At 46.7% G+C, this 17243-nt stretch overlaps 6 protein-coding genes across 6 annotated transcripts; 3 read left to right on the top strand and 3 right to left on the bottom strand.

Annotated features, from left to right (window-relative positions):
* Positions 1-1540: 1540 nt before the first annotated feature.
* Positions 1541-2423, bottom strand: PGRI_061120 (uncharacterized protein; the record flags this gene model as incomplete). Its single annotated transcript, XM_040793826.1, has 3 exons — positions 1541-2248; positions 2301-2366; positions 2412-2423. The coding sequence occupies 3 exons, from the start codon at positions 2421-2423 to the stop codon at positions 1541-1543; spliced, it is 786 nt and encodes a 261-aa protein (XP_040648681.1).
* Positions 2424-2688: 265 nt separating this feature from the next.
* Positions 2689-4380, bottom strand: PGRI_061110 (putative allantoate permease of the major facilitator superfamily; the record flags this gene model as incomplete). The annotated part of the gene is made up of 3 exons (XM_040793825.1): positions 2689-3959; positions 4011-4113; positions 4162-4380. The coding sequence occupies 3 exons, from the start codon at positions 4378-4380 to the stop codon at positions 2689-2691; spliced, it is 1593 nt and encodes a 530-aa protein (XP_040648680.1).
* A 1497-nt stretch (positions 4381-5877) lies between these two features.
* PGRI_061100 (uncharacterized protein) lies at positions 5878-8101 on the top strand (the record flags this gene model as incomplete). Its single annotated transcript, XM_040793824.1, has 10 exons — positions 5878-6130; positions 6184-6251; positions 6310-6481; positions 6539-6634; positions 6691-6953; positions 7010-7103; positions 7166-7285; positions 7448-7477; positions 7538-7790; positions 7864-8101. The coding sequence occupies 10 exons, from the start codon at positions 5878-5880 to the stop codon at positions 8099-8101; spliced, it is 1587 nt and encodes a 528-aa protein (XP_040648679.1).
* A 1449-nt stretch (positions 8102-9550) lies between these two features.
* On the bottom strand, positions 9551-10651 carry PGRI_061090 (alpha/beta hydrolase; the record flags this gene model as incomplete). Its single annotated transcript, XM_040793823.1, has 2 exons — positions 9551-10157; positions 10245-10651. The coding sequence occupies 2 exons, from the start codon at positions 10649-10651 to the stop codon at positions 9551-9553; spliced, it is 1014 nt and encodes a 337-aa protein (XP_040648678.1).
* A 504-nt stretch (positions 10652-11155) lies between these two features.
* Positions 11156-11760, top strand: PGRI_061080 (putative L-PSP endoribonuclease family protein Brt1; the record flags this gene model as incomplete). The annotated part of the gene is made up of 3 exons (XM_040793822.1): positions 11156-11314; positions 11378-11535; positions 11694-11760. The coding sequence occupies 3 exons, from the start codon at positions 11156-11158 to the stop codon at positions 11758-11760; spliced, it is 384 nt and encodes a 127-aa protein (XP_040648677.1).
* Positions 11761-14121: 2361 nt separating this feature from the next.
* PGRI_061070 (uncharacterized protein) lies at positions 14122-16146 on the top strand (the record flags this gene model as incomplete). The annotated part of the gene is made up of 3 exons (XM_040793821.1): positions 14122-14304; positions 14360-14637; positions 14694-16146. 3 exons carry the CDS (start codon positions 14122-14124, stop codon positions 16144-16146), a joined length of 1914 nt encoding a protein of 637 aa, XP_040648676.1.
* Between the last annotated feature and the right edge of the window lie 1097 nt (positions 16147-17243).

Genomic DNA, 17243 nt, shown 5'->3' with positions numbered 1-17243 from the left:
ATATATACGTGATTACATGAGTGCCCACAGCTCTGAGATAATCCTTCAACCGTATTCCCGAAGAGTCTCGAAAGCGATGGAACCGAGCGAAATACAACGAACAATAGAAACACGATCGATCAACTATGAGTCCGAAGCCAAGTCGAAAACAAGAGATATTCAACAGGCCGTTAGCTCTATGACTTCAGATCGAGCCGAGCAGGTAGTCCGAGAGTCAGGACAGGACCTTTACTCGGAGAACCTAGATGCAACAGGGAAGCACTATCCATTTCGCATCTTACAGAAGAATAAGGACGTCGAGCGTGTGGTCGTTGAGTGGTTCATAGTAAACTCTGCCCCTCTATCCTGTTCTTCTAGTCTTTAATCATTCGTAGGACCGAGCCAATATTGAGAGAGTGGCAAGAAAGTTTGGACGAACAGTCTCCTCAGATCCACGATCACATCTGCTCCAATGGTTCTTGATATGCACTACGCATATGCCGCAGCCTGGAATCCTGAGCCAGGGGATGGCTCCGGACGACCGAACTAAAATAATAATTTGGATTGCATTGGGGAAGGTTAGCCTTGATAATGGGCATTTGCATACGATGGAGAGCGGGCAAGACATGAGTCTGGATGGGCGTGAGAGCATCACATTTTCTGGTAAACCTGGAGGACTAGCTGTGCTATTATTATTAAGTATATGATTGACATTGACTGTCACTGAATTATCAATTCTCGACCGGGGATGGCATCCTTCCATGATATAAAGGAAGCACTAGGGTTCCAAAGTCACCCAACATGTAATTGTCCCAGTCCACTAAGTCAAGGGAGGGAGTATCACCAGTTGGTGGAAGCGGGTTTGATATAGACTCCGGGAAAATGTCATTGTAGATCTCTAGGGAGAATGAAGAACCCCAATCCAGGTGGTCTTGGCGTGATTTTGATTGCCAGGAAGGCAGTGGGTTAGGTATTTCAAGGATAAAGTGTTCCCCTCGTGGTAAATGCTCCAATTCAGACGCCGTCTGTACAAAGGTCGGGGAATGTTGCGAAAATGTTGCATCACCACCGACCGGGATGGAAGAAGTTAGTAACTCCTGTGAAGCATCATCAGTCGGGTGAGGAGGGGAGGTTTCCCAGTTTGTTGGTGTTGGATTATTCGGCGATTCCGCTAGTAACAATTGATGGGATTTAACCAATCCCCGAGGGCTCTGGCAACCCTGTGAGTTTCTTGTAATACTTGACAGCACCTCAGTAGCTTGCGCATCGTCGAATGATGGCTCGTTGTTATCCGAAAGTATGTTTATATCAGCTGCTGGAGAGGTTCGAGAAGTCACCAATGGGAGCATATGACTTTCAATGCTCGGCGCTCTTAATTGGCTTCCTGCCTCTTGCCCTGAAGAACCATCACTGGACTTCAAATAATAATCCGTGATAGCATTGAATGCCTTGCGTAGAGTCGATTGAATCCGAACTTGAGGAAGCGTTTGGACGAAACCATTTATGGCTTCAATTTCAACGAGAGGCCATGGGCGACGCTCAAATCTGATATGGTAAGACTTTATCCCACTAATCGTTTAATGCTAGGACCATACTGGGTTACATTGATGTTTTGGAAAGCAAGGATCATTTCCTTAGCTTTGAGCTGGCGCCATTTCCACCCGGCTAGGGAATATCGGGTAATTTTGTCCTGGATCTTCTGCTGTTTCTCGGCCGTGAGATCGGGCCAAAGCTGCTGCGTTAAGGAGCACATTGCATTGTGGAGACATTCTTGATCTCGCCGGTGCCAGTCTGTTGTTCCTCTGGATCTCTTCCTTCCGGTAGGCTCGGTGTTTGGCTGGGCTTTCTGGGTTTGCTGGACTTGTTGTGAAATAGTGACCAATAGGATTCTTCGTCGCAAAGGAGAAAGTTCATCAATCGCATTCAGATCATTGTAGCAGCGGCGGGTGATATTTTCATCTGAAGGACCACCAGTCCAAAATAGACCAGGGCTTTTAGCCCACAGTACCGAGCATACGAGTAAATTTTTGATTTGCTCCGTCGATAGATCCCAATTCCTTGTGAGACGGGCAAGCGCATTAGCTGTTGTGGACTTGAGCTTTTCGCCTTTTGTTGATGAAAAGTTTAGGAACCAGTTCTCGCGTTCTTTCAAGGCTAATTCCGAATCTGACTTCCTCGATCTGCGTTTCAGCTTTCTTCTGAACGCGTCATGGAGAGCGACAATTTGATCGGGGCATTGTATGATTTCTTCAATCACACGGGAAATTTCCTGTGACATTCAATATCAAAATATTGCACCACAACTTAGAAAAAAGGCTCACTCTATCTCCAACTTCGCGGACTAATCTACTGATGTTGAGAAGACTTGAACGAATATCTGCATCGACCTGCACCTGGTTAGTTGAGCAACAAGTTGGGCAACTTGTACCTACTTGCGAGGTCATATTGAACGTAGATTTGTAGTACTTGAAACATTACCCGAGAGGGGATTTGAAGTACCTCCAGTTGAAAGTTACACTGATGCTACTGTAGCAGGACAACAAACTACGCGCGTAGTTTGTGACCATCCTTGTCAAAATATATTCTTCCGGTAGTGTAGTGGGACTTGAGTAACCTCAGGGGAAGCTAGTATATAACCATTTCTCTGGCCGATAATTGTTCTAGAGATTTTCTATTAGATGATGCAAATATCTGAATATCCGAGCTCCTTCAAATAGGGTAGATGAAGAATTTGTTCTCCACATCAGTCATATCCAACATGGCAATTTCAACGTGCCTGCGTATCATGTTGCCATTTTCATCAAGTTCCTCGACTACTCCGAATTCATGAGTCTTTCTCTCTTCGCTGCTCAAGGATGCAGCCCAAGCCTTCCGGTGAACGTTCCTCCGTTTTAATATAAATCGTATAATGAAAAGGATCAACGGTGTCCCCACCCAACTGACCACTATCATGGAGACCCAGGCACCGTAATATCGAGGTGCATCCTTAGGAACCCATATCTGTGGCGAGCAAATGTTTGCAATGGAATAACCAACCATGAACATAACATTCCGCGTTAGCTTCTTCGTGTAGCCGGCTGCAGATGACGTAGCCCAACCTAAGGCAATAATGTAAGTATTACCATAGGTATGGCCGGCCAGCAACAGACACGCAAGCATCCCTAGTTTCTGGTCCCAATTAATAGCAACCATCCCAATCCCACCTGCAATTGCAGGGATACACCAGAAAAGTCCATGGAAGGCAAGATTTGAAGGCCACCACCGCAGGGCAAATGCACCTGCAAGACAGACCAGCACACCAAACCCGCCACCAGCTGCAGCCACAAGGGTCGAACCCAAACTGTCCACCCCAAGAGCCTTAGTAATGAGGTTCTGCTGCCCGTAGGTCAGATTATTAGACATCATTAGGGTGAAGGCCTGCAGTGTAAATAGCCATGAGATGGGGTCGCGGAGTGTCTCTTTGAACTGGTCTTTCTTGAACTGCTTCTGCTCAATAGAGCTTTGACTTGACTCGTGGACTCGCTTGATGGTGTGAATTTTCTCCTCCAGTGACAGGAATGTAGCGTCAGCTGGGTTGTTCGGATAACGAAACCAAACAAGAACGGAGAGAAGGACCGAGACACCCCCGGTAATGATCATGAATAGCTTCCAGGGCAGTATAGTGCTATGACTCCAAAGCAAACCGTAAGAGATAAATGCGGCACATATTGGGGCGGCTGCCGATGTCAACCAAAGGAAGGGTTGGAGAAACGACTGTTCGTAACGATTAAAGAACATCCCGATCGTCACTTCCATTGCAGGTACAACTACAGATTCAGCGGCGCCGAGCGCCAGTCGCAGAACCACAAGAGCGCCATATGTTGTGGCAACGCAATGCAATAGTAGGATGACACCCCACATGAAGACAAGAGTTGCGACAAATTTTCCAAATGGCAGTTTTTGCATGGCATAATGACCTGGCCATTGTGCAACAATGTAACCTACAAAAGTGTTAGGGGAGGTATAATTGGAACAACAGTACTGTCACATACCAACGTAGAAGAAAGTGCCAAGATTGTTGTATTGAGCCTTGCTTATGCCAGTCTCCTCGAACAAGCCAAGAATAGCGGCATAACCCAGAGTGGATTTGTCAATCTAGAAAGATTAGATGTTGTAAACACGATGTTCGGATAACGATCTCACAAAGAGTAGTAGGTTGATGGCGGAGAGTAGCCCAAATATATGCCAGTACAATTTGCGTCTCAGCGTTTTCTCCTTCTCGGTTGTCAATGGAGCAACCGAATCCCCATGAAGTTCAAGAATGCGGAGAGTTTCATCAGCGTATTTAGTGCCGATAGCCCTTTCGTTTTTAAGCGATGGAATCTCCGTGCTCGTCGGCTCGGCCTTGAAGGCCGAATCCATCCGTAGTTGCAGCTTATTATTTGGCAATGAGCAAAAGTGTGCAGCGGTGACTCGAGTATTTGAATGAACAGGTAATATTGGAGGAAGAATCTTCGCTGAGTGAGTAATTTTATATTGTTTTGGCGTTAGAATTTATCACGCCATAGTTGGAATAAAACACGTATTCTCTCTTGTTTTCCTTATCTTTAGAAATGGACCATCACAATTATAAGGAAAATTCCGTATTGTACACAACCCAATTATAGTCCTTAAGTCACAGATATCTTTCATAGTAACAAGGGCCCTTGGTAGCCTGGGGCTTGCATGGAAGGGCCCCTAGTGACAGCACTTGTAGTTTGCTCTCCTATCATCTCTCCTTTCCTATCTCCTTTTATTTCCCCTTTCGTTTTTCCCTGTACACTTCTAGGGTTTCTTCATGAGAGATATCCTGCATCGGACCCTAGAAAGGGGCCTGTGAAGCAAGCATACAAGAATGAGCATGAATCGCCTCTCCTTGCCTCATCAATCACTCCGTACACAAACTCTAATTGAGGGCCGTGTGAGGGTAGGCGACATCTCGGAATCTATTATAGATTAATTCTAGACACTTATTTGCCGTTAAAGATTATTGCCAAGGTATGTTGTTCAACTCCATGCTTGGTCTAATTGAACCGCGTTAGGGACCAGCAATTTCTTGAAGACGTCGCTCATACCCATCCCAACACAGGACATAATAAATAGAAAAGTAGGACCCAAAATGCCCAATACTATCACCATTGCCAGAAGTGATATGATTGCAACCAACCAATCTTGGCGCATATACATCTACCATCAGCTGCAGGGAAGCCTATTACTTGCGCCATTGAGCTAGCTATAACGTGCTAGATCTACTTCTGCTTAAACGAATAGGCGTCCCAATGAGGATTCAGAATTTATCTATCTTCTTATGCAAATATAGTATCACGACAAACGTCTACTGCCATCTTTATTTGTGTACAATTATTGTTGGTTACTTTACACCAGATTACTGATATGAAGACTCCCTCTCCGCCAGATATTATGGAGAATCAATCATTGCGCGATACTTTCCCCACTTGTAATGTAAGGTGCTTTTGTGGAGAACGTTATACAGCGATCTGGGCACCGAATGACGAATTATCCCTGTGTTTCTTCGTCAACGGCAGTATATGGCCAATCTCCAATTCAGCCCACTGCATGATGGTAACATTCGCTACTCCAATGTTGAGATCATGCTCCACAAACATGTCACTCGCACGTCAAATGAAATCGTAACCATTGTATTGGACAAAAAGCCCGGAGATAAAACAGGAAAGGACGAAAGTGCGGTACCTTGGTATATAGATAGCACACACGGCACAGTTTTACTTTATCTCTCCAGCATATAGACAACCATATCAGCCGACGGGATACTTGTCACCTTGCATCTTTATATTTCTATTTGCGAGAAGAATCTTCCCAGACATACTTAATCTTCACAACGTTTGATAACTACCCGCAATGGGTTGGCGACAATCCTTCAGCAAGCGTCCTGCTGCAATCAGTACAGTGGCCGAAGGCCAGTCAGAGGAGACCTTAACTGCTGGGGGCAAGTATATCGGCGAGATAGGAGGCAATAATGCACCACCCACGTACCAGGATGCATCTGGCGCTCCAGTCGAGAGCAAGTCACCGTTAGGATACTCTGTGGGCCCCGTCACAATCACCCTGCTGAATGTCACAATGATGATCGGCGCTGGTATCTACTCCACGCGTGAGTGCGACACAGCCCATGCATATCTAGAAATGCCAGCTAATATAACGAAGCATCATCTATCCTGTCCGGTACGGGCTCGGTCGGCGCCAGTCTCATGTTTTGGACCCTCGGTTACTTGGTACATCTCGTCCATAATTGGAAAGCAACATCTACTGATTGTTCTCGCTCCGCCCTAGATATGCCTCACGTCTGGAGCTGTGTATCTCGAGTTCACGGCATACTTCCCTAGCCGATCGGGATCAGAAGTCGTTTTCCTCGAACAAGCATACCCTAGTCCGAAATGGCTCTTTCCAACCACCTTTGCGGTCCAGAGCGTTATTCTTTCGTTTGGAAGTGCCAATGCTACAGGTTAGTGGGAATTTGCATTCTCTTTGTTGGAAGACATTAATTAACAAATCATAATAGTCATGGCCAAGTATCTAATCGCCATCTCCGGGCACACGGGCACCGACTGGCAGATCAAAGGCACTGCGCTGGCCTGCTACAGTCTTGCTACCTTGAGTAGGTTTCTCACAATGCATGATTTTGTTTGAATCTGGAATGCTGACAACTCACAGCGCTGGTGTTCCATACGAAATACGCATATTGGTTCTCAAACGCTGTTGGGGTTGTGAAGATTTGCACCCTTCTCTTTGTTATACTCACTGGATTTGTCGTTTTAGGGGGCAATACCAAGGTTGAGAATCCCAAGGCCAATTTCCAAGATGCATGGTCAGGTAGCTCCAAAGCTTCTGCATACGGATTTACTACTGCATTATACCGAATCATCTTCTCCTATGGAGGTTATAATAACGCCTTCAATGTTGCCAACGAGGTTAAGGTATGGCGGCTCGACATTCATGTGGAATGGGCTGAGACTAACACTTCCGTTGATAGAACCCCGTCAGGTCGCTCAAAATCTACGCCACCGCTGCTCTTACAACAGTTTATGTGTTATATATGTTTGCAAATATCGCATTCTTTGCTGCCGGTAAGCCATCGATAACCTACCCTATGTTAGACTCACGACACTAATTGTATGCGATTCCACAGTTCCCAAGGAAGAGATAGAGACCTCAGACCTAACCACTGCAAGTCTGTTCTTTGAGAAGGTCTTCGGCAACAGCGGCGCAGTGCGCGGCCTCAACTTCCTCATTGCCTTGGCTTCCTTCGGTAACATGATAGCCGTGATAATTGGTCTATCTCGGAGAGTCAGAGAATGCGGGCGACAGGGGGTTCTACCTTGGACAACCTTCTGGGTCTCGACTAAACCATTTGGCACAACCTTAGGCCCGTACTTTGTCATTTGGTTTCTTACGATACTGATGATCCTAGCTGTCCCTGCTGGAGACGCTTTCACTTTCAGTATGGCTCCTTTTTCTTTTCCACTCTGCTTGACTTTCTTGCAATGCTAACAATGAACAGTCAACGATTTGAAGATTATGCCCGATGCTGTCTTTAACCTTGCAATGGCTCTTGGTCTCTACGTTGTTCGCTGGCGCCGGAGAAAAGCCAACCTCCCTGAACCCGAATTCAAGGCTTGGAATGTCGTCATTCTCTTCAATATTCTCGTTCAGCTCTACCTCCTTGTCATGCCGTGGTATCCACCCATTGGTGGCCAGTATGCTGGTGATGTCAGCTTTTGGTATGCAACTTATGCGGTGACAGGAATTGGAATGTAAGTCAACCACACTTTGCCTACACCGACTTATCCTGCTACTAGTCTATTTCTTACTAATGAAACTACCTAGTCTTCTTGCCTGTGCCATATATTACTATCTTTGGGCCTTCCTTATTCCTAAATGGAGAGGCTACAAGCTGCGACAGGAACTTGTGAACCTAGGTGGCGGCGTTCAGAGCAATCGCCTCAAAAAGGTCCCCAATTCTGAGATCGCAGAATGGGATGCGACTCATGACTCGGCTGGCCGTCTCATCGAATCGCCCGTTGAGATCCAGGTTCAGGCAAAAGCGATTGATTTGGAGACCTAGAGTGAAGGAACTTTACTATCTCCCGTCTACTTGCTGATTAGGTTATTTGCAAGACTTATACAGCTGGGAGAAGAGACAGACTCATATATATACTCTGGCCTTAATGAATCCCTCTGTTGTTTTCTTTCTCCTTCTGCTTCTGGTAGTGCTAGCCTGGTCGATGTTAGCTATAGTGGTGTGGGTAATATGTATGAGAATGAGGTAGAGGGTGAATACTCATCGAGGTGCTACGTACCCAGCCAAGCGAGCTTTTCTGTCCCCATAAAGCACATAGTTCTGCTAAAAACTCCTAGTAACCTCAATCTGGTAGAGACACAGTGATCTTACAAAAGAAAGGGTCTTATTCAATGATGGAGAGAGAGGTGCATAAGTTAAAAATCTCTGGTATTCATTTTATAGGAAGCAGGGCATTTATACCCTGGCAAATAGTAAGCAAACTAAACACTCAGTCTACTACAAGCATGTGCGATCGAATGTTTTATAGTGTAACAGAGAGGGGGCGGGTGGAGAAGCAACATGAAACTTCCAGGCGACAGCTTGAACCCTGACTTGTGGTTCACGACTGATCTTTAGCTTTCACTTGCCGCACTGCTCAAAGGCTATATGTCCAGAACAAACAGTTTGGACAGCCCTAGACGCAAATAGCCGCGACACCAATGCACTAGCTTAAAATGGCCATTACACCGTTGGTGTGACCAGGGATTTGGTAGATGTTGAGACCCGAGTCATCCGTAACCCAATCCACATTGCGGCTATCAGGACGAACGGACAATGCCATGATGAGCTCATCTGGCCTTCCGGTCAGGTTAACCATAGAACTAACGCTTGCATCTTGTAACGGCGCGCGTAACAAAACAGTGAGTACATCTAGACTTCTCAGGACGGAACCAGAAGACATACCACGTGAGGCATGGAGGGGCGAGGCACGAGCAGCAAACCAGTTTGTATAATAAAGTATGAGGTATTCCAGTAAAGATAGCAGCGATGCTAGAGGGCGTAGTGTAAGGGAAGAGAAAAGAAATCGCAGGCGGTTACTGAATTAGGTATAGGATACCGTCGAAGAAATTCCAATATCGTCATGTACTCCTTTTTCAATGGAAAATTGACCGGAGGAATTCTTCGATGAGGGAATCTACCTCCATATATATGATGATTGGTAGGGGATGTCGGCGTCTGCTGGCAGGGACAAACGCGCGTTGTATATTGACCCTGAATTTCTTTGGAACTTGATTCGGCTTGGAGATTGTTCTTATCAGCCCAGCAACTTCACAATTAGTCATGCGGGGAAGATGAAAGTAAAAGTGAAGTTAGAGGAAGAAAAGGAAGAAGAGGAAGGAAGAGTCAAAATATATTTGGAACTACAAAGGCAAACAAGGACCCGTGGAAACCACCATGGGTACCCGAGGCATATATGGGCGACAGGGCCCTCCGTCTAGCCTACCCACTAGTTCAGGTCCAAAACGCCATTTGGAGCGCATCACACATCAGAGTGATGCACCTCTTTCCCTCAGACAATGCCCCATCCATAGCCAAAAACGGATGCGGCATGCCCTTCATAACCTGCAAATCAACAGGCACACCAGCGTTTTTTAACTTCTCCGCATACTGCTCGCCCTCCGAACGCAGGACATCCAACTCGCCAACCATAACAAGTGCGGGTGGCAGTTGCGAGTAATCGCCTTGCCAGAACAGCGGGCTTGACTCTGGGTTGGTACGGTCCGCATCATTGGGGACATAGTGGTCACGGTACCAGTACATCTTGAGTGCGGGAAGTGCGGGGGTATGCTCGTATCGACGATATGACTCGTTGTTCTCTACTGTGGCAGTGTTGTCTGTGACAGGAACAGAGAGGAGCTGGGCTTTGAAGTGTACAGGCGGCGACAGGGTCAGTGCCTTGTGCGTCATAATTGCGGCAAGGTTTCCGCCGGCGGAGGAGCCACCGGTTGCGATTTTGGATATGTCCACTGAGAGTGCAGCGGGGCCATCAGCAAGCAACCAGAGGAGAGCTTCCCAGCAGTCATGGACTGCGGCAGGCCAGCGGTTTTCGGGTGCGAGACTAGAAGAACATAAGATAAATTAGGTTGACACTTCTCAAGGTTACGTATGCAATGGCATGAATAGGTAGTGGAGTTTGCTGACTTACCGGTAGTCAACTGTAATCACAACGCAGTTTCCTCGTACACAGAGGTTCGAGCAAACCACATTCTCTGTGTCGATGTTACCTAGAACCCAGCCACCGCCGTGGAAATACAGCATCACTGGCCATCCACCCGGAGGCGCCTGGCCCTTGGGAGTAAAGCATCGGATGGGTACTGCTGGACCCTCGGTAGCTCGTCGCTGAACCGTAATGTCTTGAGTCTTACCCACCTCCAGCATAGGACCTGCACCAGGGATCAAGACTCCACTTGTGCGTGACGCCTCCACGGGCCGGAGGTGCACCTGTTGGTTACTGATGACATGTTCGTTATAGAATGCCACATACTCCGGGTCCAATAGGTCTTTTACGGACTCGTGGAGCGGATACGGTGGTTGAGTAATGCCAGCGGTCATTTTGAAGTTATTGTAGGAAGAAAGAGATGGGTCCTATACTTTCAGCGTCTCAAGGCCTGAGACTATGTATTCAAGTAAGTCCACCCCCACGCAGAGGGTGGGATATTGGGAGAGAACAATGCGGGGAGAACACCGCTGATAAGCTGATAAGTCCACTGTTCAGCTACTTTAGGCAATGATCGACAGGACTGTTGCAGTTGCCCCCCCCCGTCGTCTCCATTATTTGAGTGTTACCCATCCCAATCTCCAGTCGATATCCGCCATACCCCTCGTAAAGCCCCTCATGAGCCATTTCATACTCTTTGGCTCTGTGCTATCGTCCAATATGGAGCCTTTTGTTACGTTTTAGTCCGGGCCGATGTGGGATGCAGCCGTAGCTCCAGATGCTACCCTCCGGATGATAAAGAGCGTCTTCCCCGCGCAGGGGGTAACCTCCTGCTTATTTTTATAAGTTTGCCTCATCCCTAGGTCGCACTCTATTTACCTCTCTCAGAAGCTCTCACGATGTCCACCAAGACCCCTATCCTCACTGACAAGGCCCCCAAGCCCCTCCCCGGCATCTACTCCCAGGCCATCGTCGCCAATGGCGTTGTCTACTGCTCCGGCGCTGTCGCAATGGATGCCACTGGCAAGTTGATTGATGGTGATGTCAAAGCCCACACTGTAAGATACCAGCAAGCCTAAATTGACCCGATTCAGACTGCTAACAAAATCAACCTCCAACAGCACCAATGCATCAAGAACCTGACCCACATCCTCGAGGAAGCCGGCACCGATATCACCAAGGTCGTCAAGGTCAATGTGTTCTTGTCCAACATGGATGATTTCGCCGAGATGAACTCTGTTTATATGCAATACTGGGGTGATGTGAAGCCTTGCCGGACGTGAGTTCTTACCCCGCTCTTTATCGTTGGGGTCATTTGGAGTCATATTTCCCCCTCCATTCTTTTCGTAGTATGCGGTGTGATGCTTGCAGCTGCGCATCAATACGCGTGAGTCTGCATATATAATTTGATGTGTTGCTAACGCGTATATCGTGCAGATGTGTTGCGGTCAAGACGCTCCCTCTCAACACTGACGTCGAGATTGAGTGCATTGCTGTGCTGTAAATTGGCCCTTGTTTCCTTTAAAATCTATAGACAAAACTGAAGAATGAGGACATGATTGCTACTACAAACCACCTTTCAGTAAGATCAAAGGCTAGCCACCTATAGATACCTCAGGCATTTCTAGTGACTCAAGGTCCAGGCGGTTATGAAGACTAGGAAGTCCAGTAAAGTATCTTTGAAATGTATATTTTATAATGTCTCATGACAAAAAAGGGTGCGCCCTTGATGTTTGTTTCTGAACATCGGGTCCCCTACGAGCGAGATCATCTAATGTGTGTCCCCACAACCTTCAAAAGGGCAAGTGCCGGAGTGTATTGTGTCACTGCTGCTTGGAGTTCCTTCAACCTCTCATATGTGTTGCTCCTGTTGAAAGCCATCTGTCAATCCGACCTTCTCCTGCCTGGTTATGATTGTGGGTGAAAGATTGCATCGCAATGGAGATAAATAAATGTTCAAGAGAAAATAGTCTGACCTGGATCTAGCTGCTTAACATCGAAAATTGTCTAGACAAAGCATTCAATGCTGTATCAGCTCGTCGGATCGTCATATCAAATGATGATATATCAACAGTGCAACGTTCCATCTTTTGGAGCAAGAATGCCATAGGGGTGTTTAAGAAAGTGTTGAAAAGGGGACAGAGGAAGTAAAAGCGTCCAAGGGAGCCTTGGAGGGGGTTTGTGATTACTCACATGTGTCCCGCCCCCCTGCAGGTAGGAAAATCACTTGGGCAAGTCAGGACTCTCTACATTCCAGTTCATCTACATATATGATCACTCTTTTGTTGCCTTGTAGAAATCGAAAGGAGAAAGAGAGAACGTACTTATTGAGCAAAACCTCATTTAATTTTGCACCTGGTGTAGCACCTGGGCAGGGGACATAGCTTACTCACTCTAGGGGTGGTTGATGAAGATTATAATTTCATACCTTAATGCTTGACATTTATATGTATTGCACTTCCTGATTCTATGTTGCATTCAATGTTGTTAGTATAGCAAGTATTAATCCATACAGCTTTGCCGAATTTGTGGTTTTAACTAAGGAGTGCTACTCCTACTGCATTTTCTATGGTATGATCTAGACGGTATGATAGCGAAATCAAGGTTAGATGTCTGTGGACGAATTAGGCTCCCTCAAAACTCTTGTTGCATAGTATACAGAGCCTAGGGTTTTTAGTATAATGTTTTTCATACCCAACCGACTTCGCGATAAATACTTGATGTTATATATAACGGCCAAGTTCATCATGTTGACCACAGTCAGCTTCAACTTCCAAGCGAATATACAACCCTTCGCTTTAAACTGTCGATAAAAGCATTATCCCTGTTAAGACATGACCTTGCCAACATTTATGGTTCATATCTCCAACTTGTCATTTACAAAAAAAACATTACGCCTGGTGGTTACAGCCAATATGAGCTGTTCACAGTCAGATCAGGAGCGCATTCCACAACGCCAAACTATCAGAGACACTTCATTCAAGTACCTGTCAAATGCGTCAGAATGTTGATGAATCTAGGTTGTGATCTAGGATCATGGCTCATTTCTCGTCCTTACTCACAAGGTCACCCCTAAGATCACGTGTTGCATACAGAATCGGTCGGAACTACATTAAGCGATGAGCTATTGACACGAAAATAATAAAATGAGGAGGCATTGATAATGTCATGAGCTTGATTGCAGTATTCAAAGTATTTGTTACGATTGTTGGTTGTTGAAGTGGTTGTTGACCGACGTCATCGAGGGATCTAGGGCACGATCGCCTCCATCCTCCTATCTTCACCTCCCACCACAACCCTTCGATGCACGGAGAAATAATTATACTGAATTCTTATGAGAGAAAACTGGCTCCAAATATTTCATTCTTAGGGGCTGAAACGAACTGACGTCTGTACAGACAGATCTACAGGGATAACACCAACAACAGCCAAACCCTCAATACATCCCTGCCACTAGCAAGTCCTCAGCATTCCAAGCTATTAAAATAAGATGGACTATTCTTTACAGACCCGAATATCCCCAAGGCGTTGGATTCTTTCCATGCACGCCCCCCAGCTACTGCATTCCGCCCCTCCACGCTATATTCGCGTCGACGCGCTCCAGGCCTAAGATCCTTAATTAAATTCCTCTTTAGTCCTTTAATGCTCCTCTTCGTGCCATCCATATGTATGCTCTTCTTTGCACTCAATTGATGAAGCTCAAGCGTGTCTACAACTGGGTTCTATCTGGACCTGGCGCATTCAATACGCCTGTCCTTGACCTACAACACACTCGCATTTTTTCCTACCCAGTTCCCGAGGCCCAGACAGCTTGAAGAGTGTTACAGAAAAGGGTTCGCCTTTTAGTGCTTAAGCTGTCGCGACCATGACGTCTGGATTTTCAGCTACGCCTCGAAAGGAGGGCACATGGACAAAGCTTGTGATATTTGTTGCGCTATACATGCTACTCTTCGAGTCTATCTTGGAATGGGTGCTCGTGCTCTATGTTTACGGTAATGGCCAGGTTGACTCAAAGATGACCCTGAGTGTTGTACTTGCACTTGTCGCAGTATGTTTGACTTCAGTCATATGGTTATTATATTCTCTTGCTGACCTTTACTCAGTCTTTTCTCTCGGTGCCACTTGTCAGCCTCCAAAGCTTGGTCGCTTGGCAATACAACAACATTGGTGGATTCGGAACCCAGAAGACCATTCTGCATAATGTATGCACATATGTCCTTCGCTTGGATCTTATGCTTTGGCTAGCTACAAGTGTAGCTGGTCTAGTGGTTGCGGCGCAGCAGGTTTACTGTCTCCCGGAAGGAACAGATGCAAGTTTTTGGAGAGTCGGTACAAGCTGTGCCTTCCACCGATCATCTGTGATCGTGTCGGTTATCTCAATGTACGCTGCATTCTCACGCCATGTGGTCTTTACTCGAACTGACAAGTATTCTACAGGGTCACCGTGTGCACAATGTACTGTGCGAGAGAGCTCTGCGATCGACCATACGATGTATCTCTTCTTGGCATATACAAGCGCCAGAAATTCAACAGAGATGGCAGTATCGTCTCTGGCAATAGTTGGGATAGCGAGGAAACACTCAAAAACGAGATTTTCTATCTTTGCCGTCAACACGACGGAAACGGTCCCGGGGAGTTCTGGTCTCTAGACCCAATCGCCAACAGAGTCAATTGCCATCCTAGCATCCGCCATCCTGCACCAGTCCGCCTTCGACCTCAACTCCGAGTCAACACCGACGGTTCGACATACGGAGAGATTATGTCTGGAACGACGATTTCACCCGACACTCCACACCGCATCTCTCCTGGATCACAAAGCATGGCTGCTAGCGAATTCTATCCCATCTCGCGCACGTCTACTGTCGTTACTTCACAGACGGCCAACGAGTTCCGTGCTCTTGATGCACCTCTTCCCAAGCTCCCAGGCATTCCTCAGGAATACACCAGTCATAAGAGAGGAAAGCCGTCGCTGTCTTCTCTTAGACGACTCTCTTCTCTAAGGCGTTTTCTGCCAAAGTCTTTCCCGTTGTCACTTCCATTATCAGCGGATCCTGAAATCCAGGCCCTTGCAGACCCCAACAGCGCATCAGACGTCGAAAAGCAGGTCGTGACACCAGACAGCATGCCCAAAGCAATCCCTCAATCCACGACTTTCCAACTCGGCCCAAAAGGCAACACCCCAGATGGCTCTTCAGTGTCCCTCCCCCAAAGCCCTGACAATATTCAACCGAAACTCAAGCCCGTACACCCAGAGGGCCACCACGCCCGAACAATGACAATGAACTCGGCCGACGCACCAGAAGTAGTCCCAACCCCGCCCTCCCCACCAAAGGTCCGCCGCTCTCAAACAGCCTACACCGCACCCGCAGCTCGCTCAATTCACCACCCACACCACCCGAACTTCACCCCACGCCCACCTTCCCAGCCACAACCTCGAGCATACTCCCAGTCTCGCAGACAAGGCCCAGGACCAAATGTGCACCCTAACTCAATTCGCAAGACAACGCAACAGCAAAACATCATCCACTACCCTGCCCGTAGCTCCTCCTACCACTTCGACCCAAACCACACCCCACTCTCGCAGAGTCAGTATGGACACCAATCATCTCACTGGCCAAAACAGCGTCGTTACGATTCAGCTCGCTCCATGCCAGCGCCCATCCCCCGCCGCAACGACGTCGAAGTAATCTACCCCAGCACGCGTCGTCCGCGCAGCAGTACACCTGGTGCCGTGAACGGCCCTCTAAGCTGTATCTTGGAGACTTCTTTTGACCCACATGTGGTGGATGGTCTGAGACCTGCCTCGGCTGCTTGCTTGGAGTTGCCGTCTAATTGTATTGATCAGACGAAGTATCGTGGAGCTAACCGGACAAGTTTGGGCTTTTATTGAGGTTAGTTGGGGAAAACAAGGGAATTAGTATTAATAGCTGTTTGTCTGCTGGTCGGACACTGTTTTGGTGATATTTGATTTGTTTTATATGCATGTGCCTACGTTGTATAACAGATTTTCCTTGGCGGGTAGGTCCTTCCTATTTTAGCAGCCGCTTTTATGAGGGCTCTTAGGCCTAGGCTCATTGAGTCACTAGATCTTAGCACAGGCCTGGGTTAGTGATTATTATAGAGATTTGTCAGTACGACTATGTATGGTATTTTGTTAATATGTACCTACCTAACCCTAACTGATACTAAATATGACGGAACCATGGATTTCGAGGGAAAACAGACCATCTGACCAATCAACTTATACTTTCAACCTTGGAAGGTTCTACGGTCCGTACCTTATATCCACTATCCACATGTACCTAGGTATGTCCTCCGTACAGAGAGTGATATGCATACTATTGGAATACATGTAGTAATTCAGCCTTAGAAGATATTACTACATGCAGTTCCAAGGTTAATTAGTGGTAGTATCGGTAATATATACCGCCAAAAAATGAAAAAAAAAAGAGTTCGTGGCGTGCATGCATGCCTCTCTTCTCGCCCGAGCTGACACCTTTGGACGGCAGGGTAGGTCAAACCTAGCATTCGACCGGCTTTGTGTATAATTCTCATAAAAGATGAAAGGGACTTCCTACTGTGTAGGATAGATTGGAAGCGGGAAATAGAAACGAAAGGCGTACAGGTATAATGAACTAATAACTCTCTAAGATAACCCATGAAGATAGGGCTGGTATACACTCGCAGTATGTATCAATTCAGGTATGTATGCATCTGAATCAGACTCACAAAATATGTTGGTGTATCACTGGTATACCGGGATAACTAGAGGGTCGATCCTCTCCAGGGCTAACTAACTAGTTAGTTAACTATGTTCTGTAATTTACATTATATAATCAAGTCTGTACTGGGCATTTGCTAGGCGGATCGTGAAAAACAGAGACTTGGACACCATCGATTGGACCCCCAAATACACAATACCACTTATTTGGACAAAATACCCCGCAGTGATGTGGTGCGGCTGAGTTCATTTTTCCATCTAACTAT

Source organism: Penicillium griseofulvum (genome assembly GCF_001561935.1).
Source record: "Penicillium griseofulvum strain PG3 chromosome Unknown contig_95, whole genome shotgun sequence".
NCBI lineage: Eukaryota > Fungi > Ascomycota > Eurotiomycetes > Eurotiales > Aspergillaceae > Penicillium > Penicillium griseofulvum.
The sequence above is the reverse complement of the archived record's forward strand: the minus strand, read 5'-3'. Positions and strand labels throughout refer to the sequence as shown.